At 36.3% G+C, this 20,850-nt stretch overlaps 1 protein-coding gene across 1 annotated transcript in view; it reads right to left on the reverse strand.

Moving 5' to 3' along the window:
• The window catches only part of LMBR1 (limb development membrane protein 1), a 318,251-nt gene that overhangs the window by 75,209 nt on the left and 222,192 nt on the right, over positions 1-20,850 (reverse strand). Inside the window, exon 9 of the mRNA XM_007953475.2 lies at positions 15,982-16,054. Coding sequence (XP_007951666.1) covers positions 15,982-16,054 — 73 coding nt within the window. The remainder of the gene's footprint in view (positions 1-15,981; positions 16,055-20,850) is intronic.

Here is a 20,850-nt window from a genome sequence, read left to right on the forward strand (position 1 = left end):
CTGAGAAGCTAGACTATTTGAAGAAGAACGTGGAATCAAGATTGGAGGAAGACTCATTGATAACCTGTGATATGCAGATGACACAACTTTGCTTACTGAAATTGTGGATGACTTGAAGTGCTTACTAATGATGATTGAAGACTATATAGTCTGCAGTATGGATTACACCTAAATATAAAGAAAACAAAAATCCTCACAACAGGACCAATAAGCAGCATCACGGTAAGTGGAGACAGGATTGAAGTTGTCAAGTACTTCATATTACTTGGTTCTACAATCAACACAATTGGAAGCAGCAGTCAAGACATCAGATGACGTATTGCATTGGGCAAGTCTGCTGCAAGAGACTTCTTTCAAGTGCTGAAGAGCAAAGATATTTCCTTGAAGACTAAGGTGTGCCTAACCCAAGCCATGGTACTTTCAATCGCCTCATATGGATGTGAGAGCTGGACAATGAATAAGTAAGACCAAAGAAGAGTTAATACTTTCGAGTTGTGGTGTTGGCAAAGAATGTTGCGAGTACTATGGACTGCTAATAGAACTAACAAATCTATCTTGGAAGAAGTGCAACTGGAATGTTCCTTGGAAGCGAAAATTGCCAGACTTCGTCTCACCTGCTTTGGTCATGTTGTCAGAAGGAACCATTCCCTGGAGAAGGATTTCATGGTTGGTAAAGTGGAAGGTCAATGAGAAAGGGGAAGACCCTCAACAAGATGGATTGACACAGTGGCTGCAATGATGGGCTCAGGTATAGCAAGGATGGTGAGGATGGCACAGGACTGAGCTGTGCTTCATTCTGTTGTATATAAGGTTGGTATGAGTCAGAGATGACTTGATGGCACCTAACAACAACAACAAGATACAACACTAAGTTTTCAAGTGTCTTTGAAATCAAAGCTTAAACTATTTAACAATCTAATTGATAAGTGTATTTTCCTTTTTATCCCAACTTTTAAAAAATTTTATGATGTGTATAAGAGCTCTGGTGGCATAGTGCCTAAGGCATCTGTCTGCTAACCAGAAGGCTGGCGGTTCAAACCCACCAGCCACTCCTCAGAAGGAAGACTAGGCAATCTACTTCTGTAGTGATACCACCTCAGAAACCCTAGCAGTGGTGGCTATGAGTTGGATCTGACTTGATGGCAGTGTTTTGTTTTTTTTTTAATCTATAGTTAATGCTCATTTACATGTATATCTGATTAATTAGATAAACAATTCCAAACTTTATTTCTTTCCTCATATTCCTAGAGACATATTATTCCAGTAACCAGTTCAATGCTAGGAAAAAAATGATTTGATGAGTATTTAGAATTTTTAAAGAGGATAGATGTTAGAATAGATAGTGTTTTTTGTTGCCAATTTGAAGTTGAGAGAAAAGACATAAATTTATGTCATAGTTTGTATATACAATGTCTACAAAGCTCAAAACATATCTAGATCATTTAATACAAACTTTTTCAAACAAAAATAAAGTAATATTTCTGAAATATTGTGTGTGTTTTTATTTGTAGGTAACCCAATGTTAGGCACACAATAAACCTGTTGCCATTAAGTCAATTCTGACTCATAGCAACCCTACAGGCACATAATAAGTAACTAATAAATACTAACTCATTTGCACACAAAAATCAAGAATATAGTCTTATAACTGTTTTCAAATGAATCATGTTTTCATTAGATAGCTAGATTCATCTGGAATAACACAAAATTGAAATGCATTACCACCGTGGTGGTTATGTTTTTTGTGTCAACTTGGCTGGGCCTGGTTGAGTGACTGGGCAGCTGGTGGTAGTTATTCTCCATGATGAGACTGGTAATCAACTCCATGGTGGGATCTACCACGAGCTGCTGAATAGCTTGCCTTTGGGATGTGGTCTGCTTCCTGTATATAAGAAGCCTTGGGAATGGTCTCTAGCTTATGGCACATTTGGACACTGCATGTAGCTGTGTCGTTGTAGCTCTGTCGTTGTTCAGCAGCCTGCCATGCTCTGCCAACCTTGGGACTTATAATGAACTTGAATTAATGGCCTGCCATGTGGTTTGGTAACATCAGGAATGTGCCTTTTTACTTGTCAACCTTGGGCTTTTTAGCCTCAGCAGCCAGAAGCTGTCTGAGTGAAGAAATGCCTCTAGCTCCAGTGGGCTGGGAGCAGGAGGCAAAGCTGGACCCCAAGGTTGAGGGGCTTTCACCCAGCTCCTATAGCCTGGCACTTTGAACTTGGACTTAAAGCCTCCAAAATGTAAGAGAATAAACTCCTCTTTGTTAAGGCCATCCCACTGGTGGTATGTTCTTGTCAGAGCAGCACTAGGTAACCAAAACACCACTCTTTATTATATAGTAATATTCCATTACCCAAGTGAGAAAAATGAGATTTATGGTCAGTATATTTTATTATAAATGTCCAGAAGGAAGTGATGGTTACTGTAAAGAATTATGATACACTGCAAACAAATATTGGAATGTTATGTGAATTTAAGCAAAAAATTATCAAACTAGCCTGGAGAACTGTATCATCATTACTTTATTTTAAAGTAAATCTAAAATGTTCAATGTCAGGATTGTCTAGTCAATAAGTCAAATTGGTAGACAAAACCAGTTTGGACTAGTCATGAAAAATAAAAAGGGATTCTCCAAGAAAACCACAAAGCAGCTCATTTAAGGTCAATTTAACGGTATTATTCTGTTTTTCTTCCAGCAACAACATAAGATTTCACTACCTCAAAGGAAATTGTTAGACTATCTATTTGCATTCCCCCTAGGTGATTGGCAGCTCAACACCAATTAGTTCAAAATTACACTGTTACTAGCATGCAATAAAAACAACACCTTTCATCTTTCTTACATAGGTAAGAATACCTTCAGAGCCAATAACTTTGATCAAATAAGTATTTTTGATCCTGCCCCACCCGTCTCTTTGGATTCAGGAAAACTAATAGCTGAAAGCAACTTCTCCCAGCTTTATTTTTAAGCTGAAAACTAGTGTGGTATTGAAAATATTTTCCTTCCAAGATAATAGAATTTCCCAAAGTTTAGCATTTCTTCAATACATAAGCTGTTCCTATACTTTTTCTTAACATGTAACACAGCTTTACAGACATTCACATGTGAAAGAGAATAAACTAATTATTTAATTTAAAATATAGAACGTGTTTTTAAAACAAATATAAATCTCCAGCTATATATACAAACAATTAAAAAAGTTTGAAGAAATGAAATTTTCCCTAAACAATTAGTATCCTAAACAATTCAATTTCCTAAACTTAATCTCATAATGAATACTATTTAGAAATAGACACTTCCAATATAAACTTATTATTTTTCATTTAACTTTTAACTTAACATATAACAAAAAACGATGATTAAAAATCTGCTACCTAACATAGTTCATGGAGACAATGTCCTACATCCTACTTTGGTGAATAGCAACTGGGGTCTTAGATGATTGTAAACAGTCATCTAAGGTACAACTAACAATTGGTTTCTCCTTGTCCAGAGCAAAGATGAGGGAAGAAAATCAAAAACACAAGGAAGTAATTAATTCAAAGGATCAATGGACCATATGAACCCCAGCCTACACAATACTGAGAACAGAGGAACTAGATGGTACTCGGCTGCCACCACTGACCATTCTGAAAGGGATCACAATAAGAGGTCCTGAAGAGAGTGGGAGAAAAATGTGGAACAAAATTCAAAATTATAAATAATAATAATAATAAAAGACTAGGCTTACTGGTCTGATAAGAGTCTGGTGAAACCCCTGAAACTATGGCCCTTGAATATCCTTCAAAAGCCAGGAACTTAACTTGCCCCTGTAGCTCTACTTGAGCCCAATAACAGACAGGACTATGGGGTGAAATGAGGAGCTCTCGTAGCATAGTGCCTAAGGCACTTGACCGCTAACCAGAAGGCTGGCAGTTCAAACCCACCAGCCACTCCTCGGAAGGAAGATGGGGCAATCTACTTCCATAGTGATACTGCCTCGGAAACCCAAGGAGGGGTTGCTATGAGTTGGGTTCGACTCGACGGCAGATAACAACAATAACATAGGGTGAAATATATTACTAGGAAGTTCTGCATTCTATGGAACAGCCAATCATGTGGGATCAGGAGGGCAGTATTTGCCCAGGGATGAAGCTGGGAGGGTAGGAGGGGAGAAGGGAGGAGGACAAGGGGGAACTGGTGAATATGAGGAGGACAAAGGAAGAACATTGTAGCACTGTGGGGACTGCAACAAATATCACAAAATGAAGTGTGTGGAAATTGTTGAATAGGAAACCAATTTGCTCTATATAGACTTTCACCCAAATTACCATCTTAAAAAAAAAAAAGTAACTTTAAAAAGTTTTGTTTATACTTACTACTTTAAGTTTGACCAAAGTGATCTTTATCACTAAGAATGTGAAGTCATTCAAATATTCTTAATTATTTCAAATCACTTAGATAAACAATTCTGTTTTTAAAACTTAAGATTTATTCATAATAATTAATGTAGAAAAAAGTCTTCATCTTCCTAAGAAAACAATATTTACTGTATATTATAAAACCACTGCTGATTAGACAGACTGCCAAAAGCATTTGAGAAATGAAACCTGGACATTCAAATCTTTAAGGTATCTATTATGGCATAGATAAACACTGGTCATTATCTACAGAAGAGACAAACAACCCATAAATTCAGAAATTACATTTCTGTTTCACTTTAAAATGCTGTTGTTATTTACTAAAATAATAGTTACTACTGTAGACATATTCACAAACACATGGCTAAATATGAACCCAGTAATATGAGAATTTTAATATCCAATACAATTGTAAAAAGGCAAATACACTTTCATTGTTAATGACTGCAATGGAAAATATTAAACAATCAGCTTTGTATAAAGCTACATAAAATTAAAGTAATGGTTTGGCTGTTGTTCCCTATTTTGGACATAACCTGGTCATAGCTCTTAAATTATGTATTAAGATCACTTTTGAACTTTTATATTTATATATTCTACTATGAATAATATCAACATCTATATAGGCTGTTATTGAAAAAGTCAGTCATGTACATTAAATTCATCTTGAATGAAATAAATTTGGATCATTTATATAAAAAAAATTTTCTTTCTGAATTTCCTAGCATAAAGGATAACTGTTGTATTATTCTATAGTTATTATTATAAAGTCTGTTACTACAAAGAATTCCTCATCTACTGATGCTATGTAGTATACTGTATCTCTTATAGTCACCTTATTTCATCTTGTAACAAATTTTGTTTGGATCATTTTATTGTCATGAAAGTGATTAAATGGCCCAAGAAGCAGAATAAACTGCAATGAGGTGCCTTTCATGGACTGTAGCAGTCCTTTGGACCCAAAGTTGTTATCTTATTAGGAATAAACTATTTAATTAGCATTATAGTAGAACATTAGCTCAGGAAATCAAGACATTACTAAATACTTTCTCTCTACCACAGTATTGCCAAAGAAGGGGTTGGTCACTCATTGTCAACAATATTTGCTTCATAATTCTCTTGATGAAAGCTGGTATATGATCATATTCAGGCTGTCTAAAGAAGCCAAGACATTTTTCAAAATGGCTTGGAATTTGATAAACTTGAGATATGTTCACTTCATTAATCAATGTTGTTGTTGTTATGTGCCGTCAAGTCAAACCCGACTCATAGCGACCCCTCCTTGGGTTTCCGAGGCAGTATCACTACGGAAGTAGGATTGCCCAACCTTCCTTCCAAGGAGTGGCTGGTGGGTTTAAACCGCCAGCCGTCTGGTTAGCAGGCAAGTGTCTTAGCCACTATGCTACCAGAGCTCCCCATTAATCAATACGATAAAGAATATTCTTAGAAGGACCATTGCTAAATCTAAATGAATGAGTAGAGACAGCCAAGATGAAAGCAATTTGGGGGACATAAGATAAAATCTGACATAAGCATCTTTATATCATTAAGTACACTGCATGAAAGACATCAAATCAAGTATTGACCAAATCTGAGAAATGGCTGTGATAGGATGCTACTAACACAACCACAAATATCAGCATAAAACTAGGAATCTTCATAAAATTCCCTGGTAAACTCAATTTAGTTATAAATAACAAGATTAAAGAATTGATGATGACCCTAAATGCTTCTGACAACTCGCTAAGCACCATGAAAAGGTCTTGTGTGTTGTTTTTCAATCTTTTTATTTTTCATGACTTGCATTTACAATCTCACACTCAGGAAAAATAAAATGATTACATCTCCTAGGTGCTTAACAATAAAGCTCAGTGGAAAAGGCTAAACCATTCCCCCAAAAAATTAAACATAGAAATACACATGACCAAGCAATTCTACTCCTAGGTATGTACCCAAAAGACTTGAATGCAGGGACTCAAACAGATATTTGCACTCCAGAATTCACTGTAGTACTATTCATAATAGCCAGAAGGAAGCAATCCAGATGTCCATCAGCAGACGACTGAATAAATAAAATGTGGTACATACATGCAGTAGCATATTACTCAGCCATAAAAACCCAAACCAACCAAACTCCGTCGAGTGGGATCCGACTCACAGTGAAGCCTCCTTAGGTTTCCAAGGCGTTATCACTACAGAACTAGATTGCCCAACCTTCCTTCCAAGGACATAAAGAGAAATAAAATCCTAATGCATGCTACAACATGGATGAACCTTGAAAACACAATGCTGAGTAAAATAAGTCAATCAAAAAAGGACAAATATTTTACGATCCCACGTATGTAAAATATCTAGAACAGGTAAATGCACAGAAGCTAAAGTTTCCTACTGGTTACCAGGGATAACAGGGAGGAGGAAATGGCGAGTTATTGCTTAAGTGTAATAACTAAGCAGAAACTAAGTTTCTACTAAACTTGATGAAAAAATTTGGGAACAGAGAGTGGTAATGTTACACTACATGGTGAACGTTAATTAACGTTATCGAATAGTACATTTAAAAATGGTTAAAATGTCAAATGCTTTATTATATTTATTTTATCACAGCAAAAAGATACATGTAAAACTTTAAAAAATAAAGTACACATTTTTTTCATTTCTTTTTCCCAGTGATTAAAAAAAGTAAATACATTGCAAAAGAAATGATAAACTAACTTATTATGAAGGTGAAAATAGTATCTGACAGAGTTGAATTATTACATTCAAAGACTACAATATTTTAAAATAAATTACATTAAAAGAACTGTGAAAGTTTTGAACTTAAGAGAAAAAATTTCTATTCATTACGGTACTTCTAAAGTTACCCAGTACACCCATAGGCTATATACACACACGAAAGCTAATTACTGGAATTAATGTTGTTGCATTATTTAAAGATTTTAAAATGTTAATGATATATGTAGCTTCTTAATCCTGGGAAGGAATTACAAAACATTTTCTACCTAAATTAACGTAATGAGATTTTCTGTTGGGCTACTCTTCAGGGGTCTTAAAGTAGAATGGATCTTAAGTACTCTTATTTCACAGCCTAACAACAGGTAAGGGGAAATCACCTTTTTTCTGCTTCATCACTACATCCTAGTCCACATGGTTCTCCTGTTCCCACAATCTTGGCTTGTCCTCAGAGTTCTCTAGTGTGGGCTTTTCTGAATACTCGACATGCGAGTCTATCCTTTACCTTGTCACCAATGTCACTTCTCCTTCTTTCTTCACCTATAGAAAATGACTACTCTCTCTCATGCATTTTTCATTAATTCATTTTCTCATGCAACAAATATTTACTAAGTACCCACTATACGTCTGGAAATATTATAGGACTGAAGGTACAGAAGAAAAGAAAGCTAACAAGTATCTTTGCCTCTCTGGAGTTCATCCTGATGTAAAGTGACAGACTACATATGAAAAGTAAAACAGTATGTCAGTGGAAAGTGCTGTAGGAAGAAACAACGCAGGAAAGGATAAAGCCTCACAGAGAAGGTAACCATTAGGTAAAGACATGAAAGACATGAAGCCTAAGGAAAACAAAACCCAAATGCCCTAGGGCAGGAGAGTACTAGGTAAGTTGGAAGAACAGCAAGGAGACAACTTCACCAGCCTGCAGTGAAAAGCTACAGAAGATGAAGTCAGAGTGGTGTATGGGAGATGGCGATTGGGGGCCACTTTATGCACTTTGGCTTTTATTCAGATTGAAATAAGAAGCCACTGAAAGAATTTGAGAAAATGAGTGACAATATTTGACTTACATTTTGAAAGGTTGTCTCTAACTTGTAAGACCAAGGATAGATGTATAGAGGTCAGTTAGGAAACTTCTGCAAGAATCTAATCCAGAGGGGATTGTTCTATTTAGGTGGTATCAGTGGAGGGAATAAGAAATGGCCAGATTTCAGATATATTTTGAAGCAAGAATCAACTGGATTTGCTGATGGAATTCACATGGGGATTAAGGAAAAGAATGGAAGAATTTGCCAGACTCGGGTAGACATAACAGAAGCAGAATTCAAGAGTAAGACCATGAGTTTGATTAAAGATATAATATGTTTAAGATACCTATTAGACACTCAAAGGGAAATGTCTACTAAATGGTTGGGTCTATAACTGGAATTCAGAGGAGAGGTGAGCAACATAAAGATGGTATTTAAAGCCATGAAACTAGATGAGATAAGCAAGGGAGTGAGTGTAAATAGAGAAAAGGCTTAAGGACTGAGGCATGAGGCAATGCAGTGTGAAGAAGTTACGAACACACACACACACACAAAAGACATAAAAAAGTAGATTGTAAAAAAGCAGTCCATTAAATAAAAGGTGAACTGAAAATCAAGTGGAATAAAATAATATTTCAAAGAGGTAGTAATACGAGAGCTGTGAAATCATTGGCCATGTTGATAATAGCCATTTGGATAGAGTAATTGAGGCAACTCTGAGTTCAAAACAAAACATGAAGCAGAGAACTGAAATTAATGAGTATAAATTCTTGTGAGGAGTTTGGCTATAAAGAAGAACAAAGAAATGAGGTTAAAAGCTAGAGAGATTTCTATCTATCAATATTAGGTAAGAATTACAGCAGGTGCCACATTGATGGAAATGATCCAGTTCAGGAAAAACTGATGATGAGAGACAGCAAGAGAGAGAGAGAAGAGACAGAGACAGGGAGACAGAGACAGGGAAAGAGAGAGAGAGAGGAGTAAAATTACCAGAGTTGTGTCCAATTACTAACACTGACCGTCCTTGAATAGGTTAAAATAGAGATCGAATCCAGTGGAACAGTGGAGGGCTGATATTTGCCAGGAACACAAACTCATCCATGAAATCGGGAGAAAAGGTAGCATATGTAGGAGAAGTTGCAGGTAGATGAATAGATATGAAAGAAAAGCTTGTGAAATATCTCTTAAGATTGCTTCTCTTATCTCAAGAAAATAGGAAACAATGTTATCAGTTGAGAGTGACCATGATGAAGGAAGTCTGATGAAAGAGAAGATATAAAATACTCATCTAAGAGAATGGAAAGTAAATTTAAGATAGTGGTCATAAATTTAAAGTAAGTGTGGTGGTTAAGTTTGTGTGTCAACTTGGCTGGGCCTGGTTGCGTGGCTGGGCAGCTGGTGGTAGTTATTCCCCATGATGAGACTGGCAATCAACTCCATGGTGGGATCTACCACAAGCAGCTGAGTAGCTACCTTAGGGATGTGGTCTGCTTCCCATATATAAGAAACAGCTTTGGGAAATGGTCTCTAGTTTATGGCACGCTTGAATCCTGCATGTAGTCGTGTTGTTGTTCAGCAGCCTCCCATGTTCTGCCAACCTTGGGACTTATAATGAACTTGAATTAATGGCCTCCTGTGTGGTTTGGTAACATGAGGACTGTGCCATTTCACTTGTCAACTTTGGGCTTGTTAGCCTCAGCAGCCAATAGTTGCCTGAGTGAAGAGATGCCTCTAGCTTCAGTAGGCAGGGAGTAAGAGGCAGAACTGAAGCCCAAGGTCGAGAGGCTTTCACACAGCCCTTACAGCCTGGCACTTTGAACTCCGACTTCCTAGCCTCCCGAACTGTAAGCAAATAAACTCCTGTTTCTTCAAGCCATCCCATTTGTGGTATATTCCTGTCAGAGCGGCACTAGGTAACCAGAATAGTAAGACCATGCAGTGTGGTCAGTCACATGAACAGGTGTGAGTACGGAGAACACGAAAAGTTGAATATAGCCATGGTTGGGATTTTGCCAGACATGAGTACAAAAAAGTGAGAGAGAGAAGAAGGAGTTAAGAGTATATGAAAGGAACTGATTATAATAATAGCCTGGGAATTTAACTGCATAAAGAAGTGAGGGTACGAAAAAAATGAGAAAAAGTAACAAAAAGTTATTAGGATAAATAATGACATATTAAATCTCCATATACAAAACTGCAGATGAAGTACTAGAGGAAATGAACTGAAAAAATAAGAGGTGGTATTTAGAGAATGGGATGATGCCTGATTTTGAGATTATGCAAAAATTTCTGTTACCGCCAATGAGGGCAAAAACAGAGCCACCACATGACAGGGTTACAGGGAAAGCAATGTGTGCTCGGGAGAGCTAAGTTTCTCCAAGCAAGAAGGCTGAGGATACAGAGGTTTTGCTGATGGGTAAATTCCAAATGGTACAAGCAGAAAATTTCAGGAGCTGGGGGAAGTGGGAAAGGGGGTCAAGGATGGGGATGTACAGAAACATATGGGGAAGGGAGTCCAACGAGTGAGGAAACTGGTATTTTGGGCTCCTGGTAAAGGGCAAATATATTCATTAGTTCTGGTGTCTGAAGGCAGAGAGTGAAGGTGAGGCTGTGTCAGGACAGGAAAGAGTGGGAGTCTTACTAGGATCATGGGGACAGCTCTTTATTTCTGCTATGACAAGGTGGACACCAGGGAAGGACTACCTTTACCTACTAACACAGAGCTCAGGGCTCCTCCTGTCTCCAGGAACACATGGAACCCCTTCCCCTCAATTTCTTTTTTCCAAGTGTTTAAGGAATGGATAAAATCTTTATAAATTCACCTTTATTTTCTTCAGTCAACTAGTCTATGGCTTTGTGACTTAGTCTTAATTTACCTACACAAAGTCTGGTGCTTAGAAGATGAAAGAGTAGAGGATACACTGATAACAGGATGGCTTCCTTAGGATACTGCTTAACATCATAATGGTATACAGTTTAGCTTTATTTTACCAATATATTTTATGAACCAATAATAATATCAACAAGATCAAAATCTCTTGAAGATTTTAAGTCTCTATCACCATCAAGTGTCAAATAACAATGAAGAGGTCACAGTCATGTATTTCATCATAAAACTATACCAATATTTTTAAAATGGGCATGAAAATCCAACTGCAATAATATAATAACTACCACAGTAAGTTATCTTCTTTAAAATATGTTATTTTCACAACAAATTTTTTATATTGTTTAAATATCCCATTTTTTTTTCAAATAACCCTAAAGCTAAGCACAAAGCAAACCATACAGATGACTATGACATGCATCACACATCCTAACACACATTAAGAACAGTTCACTGTACATTTCATTAGCGAAATACCAGGTTTTTAATATTCTATCAACAAGGATTCTGGGGATAAAGCAGCATTGTCCTTTTTATTTTCCAAAAAAATAATTTACTATCATTCTGCAATTCCTTCTAACAGTTCAAAGTAAAAAGAAATAAAACTCATATTTTGTTTTTATGACTTCAAATATAAAATAATTGTTACAATAAAGTGTATTTGAGATAATACTAGGTTAAATAAAATCCATGTGAATGGATAATATACTAACCTCCTACTAAATATACTTTCTTTAAAAATAGCAAATTATAAAATATAAAACATTTCAGCACATACTGAAAAACATACTCTACTAAAGCTCACCATTCTTACCCTAAATTAGTAAAATAGTGATTTTTTTTCCCATAGAGCCATTTATAATATATCCTAAATACAAGTTCTCTAACCTATTATTGTCCACCTGAAGTAGTCCACAATGGCTAAGCAGCAGCAAATAGCAAATCCATAATAATTATCCTAAAATATCATTGAAGAGTTTCACTGAAAATATTTTAAAGACAACCTACCGAACAGAACAGTCATAAACAGTGCTTACTAAAATGGTATACAATAAAATTATATTTAGCATTAGCTATCATATCATTTTTAATCCTCCTCAAATACAAGCCATTTCTTCCCTATTAACATTAATATGCTAGCTGTGGTGCTTCATTTATTTTGGCTTGGCTTATTTGTAATAGATTTAGCCTTCTAGTAACTAGTTCCTTTCCAACTTCTTTACATATAACGAACCACTTTTAAATTTGAGAAGCCTAAAGGATTTATGAAGATTTTGGGAGGATTTCTTTATCCCTACTATGGAAGGGGAAGGTGAGAAAAAGCTATGTTTTTGTTTTACTTGATCAGATTTACTTCAAATTCTGTAATTCATGGAGCACTATATTTCATCCTTCCTGGACATTAGCCTCCTGAATTATAAAATGTAAATAGCAAACACCTCAGTTGAAACATAATCCCAAATCACAACAAACAGCTTGCTATTTATTCTTTATAATTAAGATATGTTGATTATGTAATAGCATGATTATCTAAATATAACAAATTTATTATATGTATTAGTTTAATAAAGTGTTATAAAGCTGACAATATTGATTAAAGTTTGTAATTCTGAAATTAAATAGGCTTAAACATTACAGCTGTTTTAACCAACTTGAAAAGAAAGATACATATAGTTCCTGTCTAAAAGTTATCTGTATCAAAGTGCATACTATCACTTACAACAATTCTCAAGAATATATATATAATCTGATAGATATAATCTGAAATTCTTTGACCTAGGAACAGAGCTACAAATGTTATCAACACTCTTGTGTTGATTTATTCACTATTTGTAATTTTAGAAAATGGATATATTGCTTCTGATTTTTTTAAGTATTTCATAAACTTAGCTACTTCTGAAATTTTGAAATATAGCCAACTACTAATATTCTGTTCTTGGTTGGAGATTTTTTTTTCCCCAACATTTCTTCAGTACTATGTAAGAGAGAAGAGTGCAGGGTAAGACCCATGTATGTAAATTAAAAAAAAAAAAAAATTCACCTATGTAAAATGACTAAAACACAAGTAAACATCTTTCTGATATTCTTTACTTTTAGTCAAGATCCATCTGACATCAGCAATGTTATCCCTTGTTCTATGTCCTCTTCTGAATCCAGGTTGCATTTCTGGAAGTCTCTGTTAGTGTACTGCTGCAAATGTTTTTGAATTATCTTCAGCAAGATTTTACTTGTGAGTGTTATTAATGATATTGTTTGATCACATTCTATGGGATCACTTTGGAATGGGTACAAATATAGATCTCTTCCAGTCAATTGACCAGGTAGCTGTCTTCCAAATCTCTTGGCATGGCCAAATAAATGCCTCCAGTGTGGCATCCATTTGTTGAAACAATGAGGATTCCATTAATTGCTGCAGTCTTGTTTTTCTTCAACTCCTTCAATGCAGCTTTGACTTCTTCCTTCAATACCATTGGTTCTTGATCATATGCCATCTCCTGGAATGGATGAACATCGACCAGTTCTTTTTGGTATGGTGACTCTGTGTATTCCTTCTATCTTCTTTTGATGTTTCTGCATCATTCAATCTATTGCACATAGAATCTTTCAATATTGCAGCTTGAGGCTTAAGTTTTTTCTTCAGTTTTTCAGCTTGAGAAATGTTGAGCGTATTCTTCCTTTTTGGTTTTCTAATTCCAGGTCTTTGCACATTTCATTACACTAATTGACTTTGTCTTCTTGAGCTGCTGTGTTCAGCTGTTTTATCTTGTCATTTGTTCCCTTTGCTTCAAGGCCAAGTTTCAGTCTCTTCTGACATCCCTCTTGGTCTTTTCTTCCTTTCCTTTCTTTTTAATGACCTTTTGCTTTCTTCATGGATGATGTTCTTGATGTCATCCCACAGTTCCTCTGGTTTTTGGTCACTGGTGTTCAATGCATCAAATTTATTCTTTAGATGGTCTCTAAGTTCTGGGGGGATATAATCAAGATCATATATGGGCTCTTGTGGACTTGTTTTAACTGTCTTCAACTTCAACTTGAACTTGCATATGAGCAGTTGATGGTCTGTTCCACAGTCCACTCCTGGCCTTGTTTAGGCTGAAGATACTGAGCTTCCCCATTACCTTTTGTCACAAATGTAGTTAATCTGATTCTTGTGTACACCACCTGGCAAAGTCCACATGTATAGCTGCCATTTATGTTGTTGAAAAAAGATATGTGCAATGAATAACTTGTTGGTCTTGCAAAATTCTATCATGGGATCTCCAGTGCTATTTCTATCACCAAGACCAAATTTTCCAACTACCAGTGATTTTTCTTTGTGTCCAACTTTTGCATTCTAATCACCAGGGATAATCAACACATCTTGATTGCATGTTCGGTCAATTTCAGACTGCAAAAATTGGTAAAAATCTTCAATTTCCTCATCTTTGGTTTTGGTGGTTGGTGCGTAAATTTCAATAGTTGTAGTATTAACTGGTCTTCCTTGTAGGCATATGGATATTATCCTATCACTGACAGCATTGTTCTTCAGTATAGATCTTGAAACATTCTTTGTGATGATGAATGCCACTCCATTCTGCTTCAATATGTTTTTCCCAGCATAGTAGATCATATGGTTGTCTGATTAAAAATGGCCAAAACCAGTCCATTTTAGCTCACTAATGCCTAAGATATCAATCTTTATGTTTCATTTCATTTTTGACAACTTCCAATCTTCCTAGATTCATACTTCATACATACCATATTCTGATTATTAATGGATGTCTGCAGCTGTATCTTCTCATTTTGAGTCATGTCACATCAGCAAATGGAAGTCCCAAAAGCTTTACTCTATTCACATCATTAAGGTCAGCTCTACTCTGAGGAGGCAGCTCTTCCCATTTGTATTTTGAGTGCCTTCCAGCATGCGGGGCTCATCTTCCGGCACTATATCAGACAATGTTTCAGGGCTATTCTTAAAGTTTTCCAGTAACATATCGGACAGTGTCTCACTGCTATTCGTAAGGTTTTCACTGGCCAATTCTTTGAAAAGTGGATGGTCTCTCTTCCTTCTTCCGAGTCTGTCTCAGTCTGGAAGCTCCGCTAAAACCTGTTCACCATAGGACAATGCCACATTGGCAACTGAAATACTGGTAACATAGCCTCTACCCTCACAGCAACACGTAAGTACAAGAAACTGACAGACAACTTTGTCTCTCTTAGCTTTTCTAAACCACCCCACTCACTTCCTGGCCTCTTCTAGCTATTCTAGCCTGCCACCAGCTCTCACTTTCTTTCTTGTCCTCCCCTAGCTGTTCTGGCCACTGTTAGCTCCTGCTTCCTTTCCTGGCCTCCCCTAGCTGTTCTGGCCTACTGCCAGCTCCTGTTTACTTTCCTGGGAAATTAAGAAGGGATATTATAGACAGGTTCTGTGGTTAAAGCATTGAGCTGCTAACCAAAAGGTTGGTGGTTTGAACCCACAAGCCACTCCACAGGAGAAAGGTAAGGCATTCTGCTTCTGTAAAGACTTACAACCTTGGAAACCTCATGGGGCAGTTCTACTCTATCCTATAAAGTTGCTCCAAGTTAGAATTTACTTGATGGGAGTTTTTTCTTTTTTTTTTTAAGACAACATGCAAATCTGTAAAACCTAAGAATGGAAAGTCATATGTTTACTATCTATTAAGACTCTAACAGAGGTATGTCTAGTCTCTTAGTGACCAAGAACTGAACTGGCATCGCCAGATTAGAGCGCTAACTTCAGTGGACTCTACCAAAATGCCTTTAGTCTTAGGTGAACCTTTCTCCCTCTGGGAAGTTCACATATTATGGTTAAAGTCTTGACCTCCTGCAACAGCACAAGACACTGACAGATTTTATTATTTTTCCCCTCAATTACCTATCTTTTTTTGAATTAAACAATTTTAATTCCAGTCTTAGTATGTAATATCCACATACCATTTAGCCGTCTCTGGAGTGCTTCTTCCTCTAGGGTAATAATATAAATTTGTTCATCCAAGTCTTCAAGAATCTAAATTTAAAAATAAAACTATTCAACAATACATTACAAAACTAGTGCCTATGATAATGTTTATTTTGTCTACTATTTTGATAATGTGGGTGTTCAAATTACTAAGAACCCAAAATAAAAACGTTGAACTATGCTATTTACAAATTAAGTAAAATAATTTTAATATATAGTTAAGCACATCACAAAAAATAAAAACGTTCAACTATGCTATTTACAAATTAAGTAAAATAATTTTAATATATAGTTAAGCACATCACAATTATTACAAAACACCGCATGCATTTAAATTGGATATTTTAAAGTTTAAAGGATAACCTAAAAGCTCTGTAGCTCTCCCATTTCTTATCCTTTTTTTTTAACCTTTCCTTCTCCGTCAATGGCAACCAAATGTGTGAATTTCAAATAACCAAAAAGCTAAATATAGTAATGCCTTTTTACATACATGCCAGCATTTTAGAGCTAGAAGGAATAGATCATCCACTTCAAGATTTTTTTTCTTATTTATATTTACCTCCATTATGTCTAAAACAAGAAATCTATACCTTAAATCACCAGCATGAAATACTTTCCATTTACATCATCTTTATATACTAAAACTATTCCAATATTAACATTGGTAATATTAAAATTAAACAGAATCCCTTGAGAAATAGTATGCTTTAAATATTAACCACTCACCATCAAGCTATATAACTCTAATTCAAAACAAAAAAGACACTAATCCATTATCAATATATGAGGCTATTATCTTACATGTCTTCAAAATTATTCATTTAATTCTAGTTTTGTTAACATAGCTGTTCTTCTATGAAAAGATTCTTACTACCTTTCTCGCTTCTGGAAAACTTTTAACTCCAGAGCTGATATCAATGTTTTGTATCAGTCACCCCCAAAATTACTTCTTCCTTGCAAACACAAAAAACTACAACAAAAAAACACCCAGCCAGGAGTTAGCAGTCAAAAACTAAAGAATGTAAATCTTATACATAAATACCCTTTTAGTTTCCTGATAAGGTATTTCAGAAAATAAAATCTCCAGCCTTGCAATCCCTATCAGGTACCAAATTAATGTAATTTATATAAAATTTGTTAAAAGCCATCCAATAATTCCTAGTCTTTCAACAAATATATATGGTCTCTATGGCCTATGACTTAACTAATCACTTGGCACAAATATGATCTCTACCTTTATGGAGCCCAAAGTCTTAAGGGAAAAATAAATAATAAACAAATAAACATACAAATAATTACGAAGAATGATTATCCTGTGATGATACAGTTATTGGGTAGGAAGAATGGGGAAGGGAAGACCTACTTAAATAGGCTAGCCTATTTAGAGTAAAGAGCAAAATAGAGTAAAGGCTTCTCTAAGGAGGTAACTTTTAAAATGAAGACAGACAGCAATGCGTTAGAATGTGTGAAGGTTCTAAGGTGGGAAAAAACTCAGTACATTGAAAGAACTGACTGGAATGCACTGAATTAAGGGAGAGTAACCTAAGATGTAACATAAAGATTGATATCCTAGGCACTGTTGTTTTTGTTATGTGTTCTTCAGTCAGACCTGACTCATAGTAACTCCTCCTTGGGTTTCTGAGATGGTATCACTACGGAAGTAGATTGCCCAACCTTCCTTCCGAGGAGTGGCTGGTAGGTTTGAACTGCCAGCCTGCTGGTTAGCAGTCAAGTGCCTTAGGCACTACACTGCCAGAACTCCTATAGTAAGCATTAGTGAGCTAAAATGGACTGGTTTTGGCCATTTTGAATCAGACAATCATGGTCTATGCTAGGAATAACAAAATGAAGAGGAATGGTGGGGTATTTATCATCATAAAGAATGTTTCAAAAGCTATCCTGAAGTACAATGCTGTCAGTGATAGGATAATGTCAATGCGTTTACAAAGAAGATCACGTACTACTACTATTATTCAAGTTTATGCACCAACCACTAAAACTGAGACAAGGAAATTAAGGATTTTTACCAAATTCTGCAGTCTGAAATTGACCAAACATGAAATGAAGATGTGTTGATTATTACTGGTGACTGGAATGCAAAAGTTGGAAACAAAGAAGAATCACCAGTAGTTGGAAAATATGGCCTTGGTGACAGAAATGACGCTGGAGATGGCATGATAGAATTTTGCAAGACCAATGACTTATATACTGCAAACACCTTTTTCAACAACATAAATGGTGGCTATACAAGTGAACTTTGCCACATGGAGTACACAGGAATCAGACTGACTATATCTCTGGAAAGACTTGATGGAGAAGCTCCATATCTTCAGCCAAAACAAGGCCAGGGCCTGACTGTGGAACAGACCATCAACTGCTCATATGCAAGTTCAAGGTGAAGCTGAAGACAATTAAAGTAAATCCACAAGAGCCAAAATATGACTTTGATTATATCCCATCTGAATTTAGAGACCATCTGAAGAAGAGATTTGATGCACTGAACACTAATGACTGAAAACCAGATGAACTGTGGGATTATATCAAGAACATCACCCATGAAGAAAGCAAAAGGTCATTTAAAATACAGGAAAGGAAGAAAAGACCAAAATGGATGTCAGAAGACATTCTGAAACTTGCTCTTTAACAAAGAGTAACTAAAACAAATAGAAGAAATGACAAGACAGAAGAGCTGAACAGATTTCAAAGAGCAGCTTGATACTACAAAGTCAATTATTATAATGAAATGTGCAAAGACCTGGAGTTAAAAAACCAAAACCAAAAGTGAAGAACACATTCAGTATTTCTCAAGCTGAAAAAGTGAAGAAAAAATTCAAACCTGAGTTGCAATACTGAAAGATTCTATGGACAAAATATTGAATGATGCAGGAAACAGCAAAAGGAGATAGAAGAAAAGAAGTGGTTGATGTTCATCCATTTTAGAAGGTAGCATATGATCAAGACCAATGGATTGGTATTGAAGGAAGAAGTTGAAGCTGCAATGAAGGAACTGGAGAAAAACAAGTCTCCAGGAATTGACAGACTACCCATTGAGATGTTTCAACAAACAGCTGTCACACAGGAGGCACTCACTTGGCTATGCCAGGAGATATGGAGGACTGCTACCTGGTCAACTAACTGGAAGAGATCCATATTTGTGCCCATTCCAAAGAAAGGTGATCCCAAAGAGTGTGGAAATCATTGAACAATATCATTAATATCATACACAAGTAAAATCTTGCTGAAGATAATTCAAAAACAGTTGTAGCAGTATACTGATAGAGAACTTCCAGAAATGCAAGCTGGATTCAGAAGAGGACATGGAACGAGGGATATCATTGCTGATGTCAGATGGATCCTGACCAAAAACAAAGAATACCAGAAAGACGTTTACTTGTGTTTTAATGACTATGCAAAAGCATTCAATTGCATGGATCATAATAAATTATGGATAACATTGAGAAGAATGGGAATTCCAGAACACTTAATTGTACTCATGAGGATAGAACAAGAAGATACTACATGGTTTAAAATCAAGAAGGGAGTATCCTTTCACCATACTTATTCAATCTGCATGCAGAGCAAATAACCCAAGAAGCTGGACTATACGAAGAAGGGCATGGCATCAGGATTGGAGGAAGACTCATTAACAACCTGAATTATGCAGATGACATAACTTTATTTGCTGAAAGTGAAGATGACTTGAAGCACTTACTGATGATGGTCAGTAAAGACTATAGTCTACACTATGGATTATACCTCAACATAAAGAAAACGAAAAACCTCACTACTGGACCAATAAGCAGCATCAAGATAAATGGAGAAAAGATTGAAGTTGTAAAAGATTTCATATTACTTGGTTCCAGTCAACAACAACAGAAGCAGCAGTCAAGAAATCAGACGACACACTGCACTGGGCAAATCTGCTGCAAAAGACCTCTTTCAAGTGGTGAAGAGCAAAGATGTTTCTTTGAATTCTAAGGTGTGCCTAACCCAAGTTGGTATTTTCAACTGCCTTTTGCGCATGTGAAAGTTGGACAATGAATAAATTAGACCGAAGAAGAGTTGATGCTTTTGAGTTGTGGTGCTGATGAAGAATACTGAAAGTACCATGAACTACCAGAAGAACTAATAGATCTGTCCTGGAAGAAGCGCAGCTGGAATCCTCTTTGGAAGCAAGAATGGCCAGACTTTGTCTCACCTACTTTGGTCATGTTGTCAAAAGGGATCATTCCCTGGTGAAGGATATTATGCTTAGGAAAGTAGAGGATTAACAAAAAGTGGAAGGCCCTAAATGAGATGGACTGACACAGTAGCTGCAACGATAGACTCAGGTATAGCAAGGATTATGAAGCTAGCAATTGTACACAGGACCGCTATGAGTTGGAGCCGATTCAATGGCACCTAACAACAACAACCTAAGATGAAGCTGGAGAGATGGGCAGAGACCGTATCTTTGTGGGCCATGATTGAAAGTCTTTTTTTTTTTTTTTTTCCCCATCACTGGTCACGTTCTACTGTTTGGATCACAATCAAGATTTTTTACTTCTTTCTTTTTTTTAGTCTTTTTTTTTTAATTGCGATTTGGGTGAAGATTTACGCAGCAAATTCACTTTCCATATAGCAGTTCACATACACTTTGTCTCATGACATTGGCCACAATTCACCACAATGCAACAGCTCCCCTCCTACTTCCTCCCCATAGTTACCTCTTCCCAGTGTCCATCCCTCCATGCACTCCTGCCCCCTAAGCTGTCTCCCTGTGCATAAGCAGCCCTTCTTTCTCCCATGATTGTTCTCTCCAAGGAGTGTATCTACCTGAGGTAAATGTTCAACTCATATGCCTG

The sequence above is a fragment of the Orycteropus afer genome, unplaced genomic scaffold, assembly GCF_000298275.1.
Source record: "Orycteropus afer afer isolate SDZICR_OR568_19922 unplaced genomic scaffold, OryAfe1.0 scaffold00396, whole genome shotgun sequence".
Lineage (NCBI taxonomy): Eukaryota > Metazoa > Chordata > Mammalia > Tubulidentata > Orycteropodidae > Orycteropus > Orycteropus afer.